Genomic DNA, 11,857 nt, shown 5'->3' with positions numbered 1-11,857 from the left:
GTCACTCGCTAGGAAAAACTCGTTTCTTCATTCGTACAGTCAGTCCGATATTTTTATATCTCGCGGAAACCAACTGTCAGTTGCACTAAAAATAAACTGACCGCACCAAAATTCACTGGCTGTGATGTACGCGACTCGCAAATCATACCGGCAATTATTCACGTCTCCGTGAACTGGAACGTATGAAAAATATGATGCATTTCGTATATTGGATGGTATTAATTTCGAGATGGACACGCATATTAGTAAACGCGTTCACACGAATCGTAGATGTGAAATTTAAATTTAATAAATTTTTTCCACGATACACACGTTCAGATTTTTAAGCAAATTTAATTTTCTGAATCTAATTCAAGATCTTAATATAAATTTGATAAATTTTACCAAAAATAGTAAATATGTAAAATATATTAAATTAACAATTAAAACATATTTATACAGAATATTTTGCAAATTATACAATATAAATGTGAAGGAATGTGGAACGTCATGTAAAAAAGATAGTTGCAAAGTAAATTGAAATAATTTATACATATACAAATAATTTAAATTAGACAAAAACAAAAAGTGCATGAATTGGATATTTTTTTAAGAAATAATTGCAGATATTTTCAAGCAATTTTTGTTGTCAATGCGATTAACTAAAAATAAAGTGCTGTCCTCGTCAGGAAAATAATTGCACAACAACCGCAAACAACAAAATCGATCAAGTGTTACCAGCTGCTAGGCTTTATCTATGTTTCAAATAGAAATTACCTCACTACGGAAACCGTTTACCATTTATAGATTACAACGAATGCCTTTCTTCATTCGGACAGTTTCAACAGAGAGCAATCTGAAAGTGGATATACCCGCGTATTAAATGAAACCCGTTTACTGGCGCCTCTATATATACAAAGCGCGCACGTTGAACTATGTAGTCACGGATATTTTCGATGGGTAACCATGATCTTCTGAAATTTGTTTTATATATTATGTATGTACATTTGATTGATTCTATTCCATTCTATGTCCACAGAATATAACAATGCAATATAAAAATAATAACTACAAATTGAAATAATTTAAGTTTAAAAAAGACAAAAACGTAAAAAAAATGTCAAGTATTTTAATAGGATATTTATGCAAAACATATATCAAACATAAGGTACAGAAAAGATTAAATATAATGCTATTAAACATATTTATTATAAAAAAAATCTACAAGCAGTCCTAACATTTTAAGCTATATTAGGTTTTGAGCAAATATAATTAAAATAAAATCCTTGATTAAATTTAAAATTTTTCTATACAAAACTTATAATTTAAAAATTCATAAAAAGTTTAATTTAATAAGAACAAGTCAACATATAAAAATATTTTTTTCCATGTGTGATTTTTTTTTAAACCTTGGCATAGGTTTTCTTGTCAAAACCGTTAGATTAAAAATACATTATTCTCATTGTTAGTAGAAGGGACATGACTCGAGTTAACAGTATGTCACTGTTCGCTTTAACGAAACGCTTAACAGAAAACGGCTTCAATGAATACTTATCAATTTGGCAAATTCATTCTTAATTAATAAATTTGTCTTGATGATATAGCGGCATTTTGCGAAGTAATTTTTAACGCAACTTTTTTCTATTTATTAAATGCGAATGTAGAAATTATAAATCATTTAGTTACAAAATATTCGTGCGAAATTGTCAATTCTCGACAAAAATTTGAATTAAAATAAACCGTATATTGCGTTTTAATTTCTTCGTTTGTCTGACTATGGCTTGCCAATCAAATTAAAAATCCGAGTTTCGATATAACACATCTCGTCATCAAATCTAGTCCGCAAAATCCAGGATAGATTGCACGTAATTTTTAGTTATAAGGAACAAAATTTTATTCAATGTAAAATTTACATTGAATATTTTACAAAACATTAAATGTTTCGTTTAAGTTTCAAGGCTGGCCTTAGCGTTTATTTTTTTTTGTTAATGCGAGTATATCCACTCCCAAGCTTCTCTTTGCTTTCAAGATAATGTGGCCGATACTATATCGAAAGAGAGATCCTAAGAGAAACCAGCTCTGAACACAAGCTTGATCATCCACTGGCAACGATATTACCGACTGCATTCACTCTATCGAGTCTGCCGTGAAAGGACGAGCTCTCCTCTCATTCAAAGAGATGCCGCCATGGCCAGCGATTTACGCTTGTTTCATGGCTTATAATGATATTTCTGTAATTAGAAATAGACATTTATAATAAAACTCCCTTTTTTACATTGTCTTTAATCCGTCACTTAACGATTCCACGATGCTTCATGTGGCTCATGAATGCGAAGTCGAGACCGACCAGGAAGATGTATTCTTTCTTCTCGATCGCAATTTCTTCCGAAAAGCGTTTAACGCCTTTCGCTCTTCGCTGATGGCATCAGAAAGAAATCCAGGTGCCCGCAAGTATTTACGCAGCCACGCTTCCATAATTTCGGAAAAACGACGGCATTTTCAATACTACAAGCATATTCTTCATCCCTTCAGTACTTTTAGGTAATATTTCCTTGACAAATTCGTATAATCTTTCTATGTATGTATTAGTATGCATTTACATTATCAAATCAGATATTTTTTAAACTAAATCAAATCTTTTATAACGCAGATTTTTCTGGGATATCGTAATGATTTTAACGATAACGTGCTTACTATTGGCTACTCCGTATTACGCTGCCTTTAAAATAAAGAAGCGTTCACCTTATTGGACAGTTTGTAAAAATCTCTTACTTTTCCTTTGTTGCATGGACATAATCGTTAATTTTATGACAGGGTACAGTTTAATCAAATTTATTTTACTGCGCTAATATATCCGCAATTTTCGAAGAACGCAACACGGGAATGTAATTTCTGTGTTGTATTCTAACGTTCTTATGATAATCAAATTTATTGAAGTTTCTATAAAATTAAAATTTTTTTTAATTCATTGTCGGGCAGATATTTTGACAAGCTACTTCAGAGTGTTGTGATGGAACCGAAAAAAATAATGAAGAACTACGTAATATACGGTACTTTCTTACCAGACTTGCTGGGCTCTCTACCAACTGACATCGCGTTTGTTATAACGTGGCAGGAGGCTACAGTCACGCGCGAGTTGGTGTCTTTGATGTGCGGATTTCGCATGTTCTCTCTCAGTTCCTACATGACAAAGATTGTTCACGCATACGACGTACCGGTTACCCTCTATGAAGTCTGCGTCATGATATTTTGGCTAATGTTAGCGTTTCAGTGGCAGTCTTGTCTGTACTGGATAGTGCCAATAGCGACGACCTCCATGCACCTACCGAGGCAACCGGACGACGACTTCTGGATACACGAGTTTAATCTCTGGGAAGAATCCAGAGCTCTGCAGTATCTGCACAGTCTCTTACGCGCTGTTACCATTTTCTTGTCGTCGGGCTTTTTACACAGGAAGCCGAGAAACGAGGCGGATCTCACGCTGGTGATCCTCTTGCAGATCTTAGGGAGTCTAGTTATCTGGATCCTGATAGCTCGCGTAAATCAGCTCTACAGGAGCACTAACAGCTCCAGGATAAAGTATCAAGACATCATGGCGCAGGTCAAGGAGTATATGAAGCGTCGTCAGTTACCGTATTTGACTCGAGACCGTATTGTAGACTACTACGAGTTTTGCTTTCAACATCGATACTTCTACGAGGTCGAGATCCTCAACACTCTGTCGCCGCAAATGCGCCAGGAGATCGGTATGCACGTCTGTCGCAAACTCGTGGAGAACGTCACATTTTTCAGCAATCTACCCCTCTTGTTACTGACGCGCATCGTCGCCCTACTGAAGTCCGAGATATTTTTGCCGAACGACGTGATTGTGCGGGCCAATCAACCAGGTGACTGCATGTACTTCATCGCCAACGGTACGGTGGCTATTTATACCGTTTCCGGAAAGGAAGTATGCCACTTGGAGGACGGCGCGCACTTCGGGGAGATCGCGCTGGTGATGCCGGACTCGCGGAGAGTGGCCAGTGTCGTCGCTGTTGACATCTGCGAGTTGTATCGCCTGGATCGCGCAGATTTCGCCAGAACGATTCATCCCTATCCCATGCTGTGGGAGCAAATTAAGAAAATAGCTATCGAGAGGCACGAGAGAACGACCATACTGGAAATGCATTAAACATCGCAAAAGTATTTTATTTAAAAAAATATATATCGTCTCGTTATTACGGTGTACCTATTGGAAACGGCAAAAAAATCTTATTTGTGTGCAACTTAGTTACGATATTAAAGGCAATATTGATATCGATATTAAACGATTAAAAGTGATATTTAGCGACGCGTTATATGGAGAACAAGTTAAAAATTGATCTTTTATCTACGATCGTTATAATTATACAAACCGAATGCAACATTGAGACTATCGAGCGGGCAATAAATTTTAAAGCTCCAATTATCTGCCGTCGCAACGTAGCATTAGCGTATGGAAATCATATTTTCGAACAATACGTTTGCAATTCACGTGCTTCATCCGTATAGTTCTTTAAAAGGTATAATATGTTCTAAACTTATTGCATCGCGCTAATATCAGGTTATAAGAACTGCCGTTGAATTGTTACGATTGAAAGAATTGTTAATGATCGTTGACGATAATAGCGGAAAATTGTTAAGGAACCGATAAATTTCAAGACTCCGATAACTGTTTCTCCGTAACCCAACATTAGGGCAGATTTATTACCCTGGGACGTGGATCAAGAAGATCGCGATCGTGCGCCGCGGAAGACTACAATTTTCAATGTACTGTAGATCATCGGTAATATCATGTAGCAAGAGAAGAATGCGTGATCACTTCTTAAGATGAATTCGTGATAATTACAGTTTAGCGCCGCCGCAACCACGACCGGAACTCGGACTCGTTGTTTTTGCGAACGTCAAAAATCAAGTATATCGATTCGAAATGCATCGCGCGTATCAAATGTATCGAGCTTCGAATCGGCAAGCGGGGCACTTAATATAATGGAACGAGAAACGGAAGGACGTCTCTTCTTTCTCTCTCTCTCTCCCTCTCTCGCTTTGTATAACCGCGCATCGACGCAACTAGCTCACGCTATTAATACTTATCGGACGGTGGGATCATTATCTTTTAGCGCTGGTTGTAAGATCCGTAGTTGATTGTAGTCGGTGTCCCGGGATATTGCATTAAGAATACGCGTGTAACGAGAGAAGGCCTGATTTACTTGACGATGCGTGCTTATCTGAAAGATTCACATATCGAGTTAGCCCGACCGGTTCTACCTGAATATCTGCGTGACGCGATGCAACGATACGTTATCCGTTATTAATGAATGCAGTTTTCACGATAATTGTTTTTTGTCGTTACAGAACAAACTTGTTCTTTCGCCGGGGCGAGGAATGTCTAGCAGGAAAACTTCGATGGCACGCGTAAATAATATGCACATGTTGCTAAAATAAATAAAAAAAATAACTATCCTCGGAACTTATTATTAGATCTAGCTACATGGTAGCGTGGTAACAAGTTCGTACCTCGATGATATATCTCACTTCTCTGATGTTAAACGCGACAAATATGTATTCCGATTATCCTGCGTTCGTAAAAAGCGGTATAAACTACCGCAAAAGAGAAAAGTGAGCTTTGGCTGCCGCATCGTTGCACGTAGTAAGGACAAAGCAAAAGCGTGCAAATCGCGGAGACGTACAAAGTGGTATAATAAATACACGTTAATTACTTAAAGAGAGAGAGAGAGAGAGAAAGAGAAAAAGAGAGAAAGTTACTGTGTATATATCACATTGGTGATAACTTAATGCACAAATTTAATGACAAATTATATTATCGTTGCAATCATATAATCGCGCAATATTACGTGTACGATTGCAATAAGTATAATCGACGATTTGCGACGTGAAATTTATATATAATAATTGGCCGAACAGTCAAGCCGAGAGACAAATCTATCATGCTTACGATACCGTATAACACCTTTCCGACGGAAGGGGATTACACAGATAAAGGCAATTAATATATACTCTACTAGTGGCGGTCATGGGTGGTCGACCGCGCAGAAACTCACGCCTCGCCTGCAGGGCTTCCACCGTGGAAACGGCGCGGCGTTATCCGATGACGGTGGAGAGCCGCCCATTCGACGTGAAACAATGGTTCGCGCGCATCGACGCATGGGCAGAGAGAACCGCCGATGACAATGAAACGTTTAGGAGGGCTGGCCATTGTAATAGGCCGACGATGCGCCTGCTTGGTAGCTCCCGACGGCGTACACGCACTGGCGTATCCCTACTGCCGCGCGCGCACACCGCGGCTTCGGGCAGAAAGGGGAACGCCGAGCGTCAGGATAGTACGAACGGAAGATAGAGAGAAAGAGGGAGAAAGAGCTCCGCTATTGTTATCAGCACCGGCCGACCGTGGATTCGGTTGGCGAGAGCGAGACGGAAACACTCCTGTGGCAAACGAGTGAAACGCGCGACGATGAAACGAGAGGAGAAACAGAGAGACGAAGGGGGTGAGACTGCGAGAGCGAACGGAGGAGAGACGAAAGAGAGAGAGAGAGAGAGAGAGAGAGAGAGAGAGAGAGAGAGGAGAGAATCGTTGTGGCTATGGTTATGTGGCCACACCCCGCGGAGCCAGCCAACGAGCTCTCCGCCGACCGGCGACCCACCTGACCCCACAATGGGCAGATCCACGTAGCTACGCTCGGTAGCTGCGCATTGTTCCCCCTCTGTGCGAGTTAAGCGGCGTGCGTGCCACTTAAAACGGAGCGCGGAAACGCGCGGAATGGGCGAGATACACGGAGGGTAAAAAAAACAAAAGAGACGATGCGCGCGATGGTATACACATCCGAAACGAGCCTCCCCGATTGAGCATGTCATTTACGGTACGCGACACGATGACAACGCCGAAGACGCTGAAGACGCGATACGTTTCAGTCAGCTTGAGGTCGTTAACGTGTTTAACGGTGCATGAGTGATATGAAATCGCGATATGTCTTTTAGAATATACATCGAAGATGTCGCAGATAATTTGACTCGGGAGCTACTTCAGTGACCACATTCTTTCTCTAATCACTTCCCTGTCGTCTCGCGTACACGTTGGAGAATGAGGGAGAACACGCTGTATAGAGACATTGAGCCCGTTGCTCCTGGATGCTCAGGCGGAACGTGCAGCGCTTCGAGAGCGTATTGGCGAATGTGAAAGTCCATAAAATGAAGATTACTTTAAGTTAAAGGGACATTAACGGTTTAAGGAGTTCTGTAAATCTTCTTACTATATGCACATTCTCGTTAATGATTCACGATGTATATGCACCTTCAGATATTAAAGCAAAATCGTGGACGTATTCTATTGCAGTCACGTCAGACAAGCAGTAAATCCCGAGGGTCAAGATTGAATAGCATGCATATATACGTTCGAGAAATCGCGGAACACTCCCCGAGTGGTATGCCTCAACGGAATTAAAGCGTGGAAACGATTCAGACTCGTATCGCCGATGCGACAGCGAGATTGAGTCTCGTAACGTCTTCGCGCAGATATCCAGATAGACAGATACGCGGAGCGTATACACCTACATCAACAAAACCCGGCGACGGCGACCCTGGCTGCCTTCTCCTCTGCGATGGGTCGATACTCTGCAAGCCACCACCCTCCCCCGCGCTACCCTCACCCCGCGACTCTCGTGCCTCCTCTGTCTTTTGCCCCTACCGCCGCTGTTTCCGTTCAACCCCTTCCATCCTTCCTCTCACATACCCATCTTCACCCACCATCGTACCGTTCTCTCATCCCTTGTACTTCCTACCCCTACGTCGTCCTCCGTTACCACTTCCTCCTCCTTCTCCTCCGGCCGTCTCTGCCTTCCCGCCGCTGCCACCGCCGCCTCTTTTACCCTCGGTGGCCTCGTCCATAGGTGTACCGGTTGATTGATCGTTTATCGATACGCAGAGGGCCCACCCCGGCGAGTTGCGGGTACGTCCTACACCCGGTCCTCTGCCGCCCTCCCGTCCCGCGTCCCGATCGTTCCCACTTTCAAGTATACGCATTACACATTTATAAGGGCGTTAAACACGAGCCGCATCGATGGCATAGAACGCTGTACAAGGATATATATGCGTATTTCCCTCATCCTCTCCGTGTTCTTCCCTCCGCGCCTCTCTTGATACTCTACCCTCCGTTCTCTTCCCTACCTCCATTCCTACCTCTCTCTCTTTCTCTCCCTCTCCTCTTCCTCTCCTCCCCCCTCTCTCTCTCTCTTTCTCCTCTCCTCCCCCCTGTAAAGCCAACCGGCCGCCTGGCCAACGAAGCCCCCCTACATCGGTTTTGTGTAGGAAGAGCCATGCTCGATTGGTGTCGGTGTGTTTGTAAGCGCGCCGGGCAACGTCAATGTTTCGAGTCGAGCGTCCGCCCCCATTATTTTACCCCCGGCCTTGGAGCCCGCCATCCCATCGACTAGCTCTCTATACAACACGGCGCGCCATCTCCCCCTCCCTCTCTCCTCCATTTTCCTCCCTCACAGTTCCTCCCCCGCTCGTTCGCGCCGCGCAGAGATCCCGATACACACAGCCGATACTTATTGATATGGGCTTCCGTTTACCGTTGACTACATACGTGACTTAACCGCCGGCCCCATGCACTTCCGAAACTACTACATCAATTTTTAACTGCGCAGCCGGATTTATCGGAGCTTATATTCCGCCCCGTGCACGCCCGAGCAACTGCGCTTGTGCCGCTTCCGCGAGTTTCTACTATTCTTGTATCTTGTTTCGGTATACTTTAGATCTCTCGTTACTCCCATCAAATTCTCAGTCAAGCGGAATATGAAACATGTGCCGAGAAGCACTGTGTATGTTTCTATAATCATGTCTTCTATTTCTGCACAGAAATATTCACAAATTATCGTGCAGACAGTAATGGTAGAACCGATACGAACGCTTGTCACGTTCGTAGTGATATCTTTTATCGGTCAAAAAAAAAAGCTAATAACGTCATTCGTTAACGAAGTAAAGCAAGGTCGCAGGTTCGGGACTCTCTCAACCCCTCCCCGCGAGCGTTAGCTCCCAGTCGTGACGTGGCACCACGGTGTTGACTGTCCGTCACACATCCCCGAGCCCGAATGACGACGTTTATAAGCTAGTGTCAACAACGGTGGGTAATGATGTGCGGCCCCCATGTTCAGCAACCAAGAGCTTCCCGGCGGGCGGTCGGGCACCCGCAACGTATCATCCCGTCACGCTACATTGAACGTCATTGTCCGAACTAAAGTCGCCGTTTATCGCTCAACGGGTGACGGTACGCGAGCAGAGAAACTGAATACGCCTCTAGCCCGTACGGCGTCCGTTCCCTCGCGGCGACGATGCAAAAAATCGCTACTCGAAAAAACGACGTATCGATTTATGCGCGTCCATGATCGAAGATCGTTCGTATAGCTTCCACCAATTTTTAATCATAAATAATGTGTTCTAATGGCATTTGCATTTTGTACATACACTCATGCAACGATTACTTCTATAATACTGTTATATATATATATATATATATATATATTATAGACGAATTATGTAAATCATCTGTCGCGTGTAGGGGATATATATATATATATATATATATATATATATATATATAGAAGAGATTGTCACGCCTTCTGCATATAATACAATTTCACAGCTGATATCGTTATATTTATTTATCTCAATTAATGTATGCAAGTTTTATGCAGACAAAAAAATTTTTCAGATTATTTTGTAAGACACAGAAGGATTCCATGACGACAAAGCCACGGTTTTCATCCCCTACACGCGACAGATGATTTACATAATTCGTCATTGGCTTCGCCTTTGCAATCACCCCTTGACTAACGAGACTACCCCAGCAGGGGGGATGTTTCTGCAAATTCACTTTCGCCCGACGTTACATACTGACGCACGATTATCTTTGCACGGTTAAAGCTTTCAGTGCAACTGGTAGATAAAACGGAAAATACGACCATAGCATGAATTGCGAAACTCATTTAACTAGAAAGAAGAGAAAGTGCGAGGATGCGATTATTAATCAGTGTCAAAGTGTGCTTTGGCGATAATTGCGTGGCTAACAATAATTAACGCCAAAACAATATGTACAACCATCGTATCGGTAAGATATAAATTATTCATATATCAGGCAATCACATTACCTCTGACGATATTCCGATATTCGTTATTAGCAATAAATTCCACGATTGGGTATGTGCATATTTTAAGAAAAGGCACAATGAACTTGCTAAAATATGAATGTTTAATCAGCGACGTGCTATACGTTCGTGCGGCGGATGAAAAAATAAACGGAAGAAGAGAGAACATAAGTCAACTCGTGATCGTAATGTGTGTGGGCAAAGTGTTTGTCTGCGATAAATAACGACAATATATGAGCGCGTGTATCGCAAAGAATCATATATACATCATACGTCATTAATGCCTCCCATTTCCGGGTTAGACATTTACGGATAGAACGCATCTCGCGACTGGATATTCGTATATCATAGCTCTTGGGTTTGACAGTGGTATCTTTAAATGTCCGACGAGTGTGTGTGCGTGTGTATGTGCGTGAATGAAAAATTAAGTATACGATTAAGAAATAGGCAATATATATGTCATACACAACATCTGAATTAATTAAATCGCGTTATAAAAATCATATGAAAACACAATAATAAATATAACGAAAAGAACATCGTCCGTAACATTGATTTACTTTCCATATTTTTTACGCCAAGTAATGGGAAATTAAGCTATCGGATACTGTCGCAATGCCCGCCAAACCGTAGTATTAAAGCCACCGCGAGGAATGTAAAATACGCGCAAACGTATAAATAAAGCCATTCGATCGACGATTATGCTTTCTGCGACGCAGAAAAAGCGTGCCCGTAAATCGAGGCCCCGCTACCACCACCCGATCTTGATTACTTTCATCTCACGTAGATCGTTTCGTTGCAAACGACGTGACAGAAATTACCCGCGGCGCTAGATTTCGCTGCGTTCTCAATAGACGTCCGGGTCTGGACCAACAAACGCTATACGAATGCCGGGGACATGCAGCTCCGGAACATTGGGCTCGCCGTGCACTCGCGAAATTCATAAACGTCCAGAGGTACACGCGCGTAGCTTCCTTTCTTCGACGACTAGAAGTCGCGTATTTCGCCATAATGAAAGGCCCTCCATTATGGAGATGGATTTTCACGGACTCTTTACCAACTATGACTTGCACATGAGCGCGCGCTGCCGAAACAAATAATTCGCCGTTCATTATAAATGGGCAAAGTTTCAGCGGAATTTCCTTTAACTCATTATCGACTTCTTCGAAGTCGGTTTCACTAAACTAGTCGACTCGTTACGTTTTGACAAGGTGTTCTTGCAAAAAGAAAAACAAAACCGCTAAAAGATATGATTACCTCGCTTGTTTCGTAATAGATACGAACCTGTTCGTCGCGGTGCGACGAACTATTAAAGTATAACTTTTATAACGGAATAAGACGATAGTTTTTAAGTAAAATATAAATAAAATGAGAAGAAATCAATCATTTATTATTTCGACACTAAATTTGCAAATTTAATTGAAATTTTTATGCAATTATTTATTATAGCTGCTTGTTTTATGATTTGTATATCACTTATAATTGCGTAGCTCAATTATATAATAATTTTGCACGAATAAGAGAAGATAAAAGCGAAATAGGTGTTACGGTTGTATTTCAAAGAAATATATTGGTTAAAAACAGCATTTTTCATATTACAACGGACAGTTAATTACTTTTTGACTTATCCGTCGCTGTGTGCGTGCACTTTCTTTCGGGTCTGTTGTACGATGTCCGGCGGATTCATAATTTCTTTCCAG

At 41.8% G+C, this 11,857-nt stretch overlaps 1 protein-coding gene across 5 annotated transcripts; it reads left to right on the top strand.

Annotated features, from left to right (window-relative positions):
- Positions 1-38: 38 nt before the first annotated feature.
- Positions 39-5,451, top strand: LOC105453657 (potassium/sodium hyperpolarization-activated cyclic nucleotide-gated channel 1-like). 5 transcript variants are annotated; one of them, XM_011695794.1, is made up of 7 exons: positions 39-215; positions 787-939; positions 1,019-1,147; positions 2,009-2,520; positions 2,630-2,794; positions 2,959-4,161; positions 5,353-5,451. In XM_011695794.1, exons 4-6 carry the CDS (start codon positions 2,288-2,290, stop codon positions 4,148-4,150), a joined length of 1,590 nt encoding a protein of 529 aa, XP_011694096.1. In that variant the 5' UTR covers positions 39-215; positions 787-939; positions 1,019-1,147; positions 2,009-2,287; the 3' UTR covers positions 4,151-4,161; positions 5,353-5,451. The 5 variants fall into 5 exon arrangements, with proteins under 5 accessions (XP_011694096.1, XP_011694099.1, XP_011694095.1 ...); XM_011695797.1 differs by lacking the exon at positions 5,353-5,451 and having other exon boundaries at positions 39-180; positions 2,959-4,426; XM_011695793.1 differs by lacking the exon at positions 5,353-5,451 and having other exon boundaries at positions 2,959-4,426.
- The last annotated feature ends 6,406 nt before the right edge of the window (positions 5,452-11,857 follow it).

This window comes from Wasmannia auropunctata, unplaced genomic scaffold, assembly GCF_000956235.1.
Source record: "Wasmannia auropunctata unplaced genomic scaffold, wasmannia.A_1.0 LD335996.1, whole genome shotgun sequence".
NCBI classification, from domain to species: domain Eukaryota; kingdom Metazoa; phylum Arthropoda; class Insecta; order Hymenoptera; family Formicidae; genus Wasmannia; species Wasmannia auropunctata.
The sequence above is the reverse complement of the archived record's forward strand: the minus strand, read 5'-3'. Positions and strand labels throughout refer to the sequence as shown.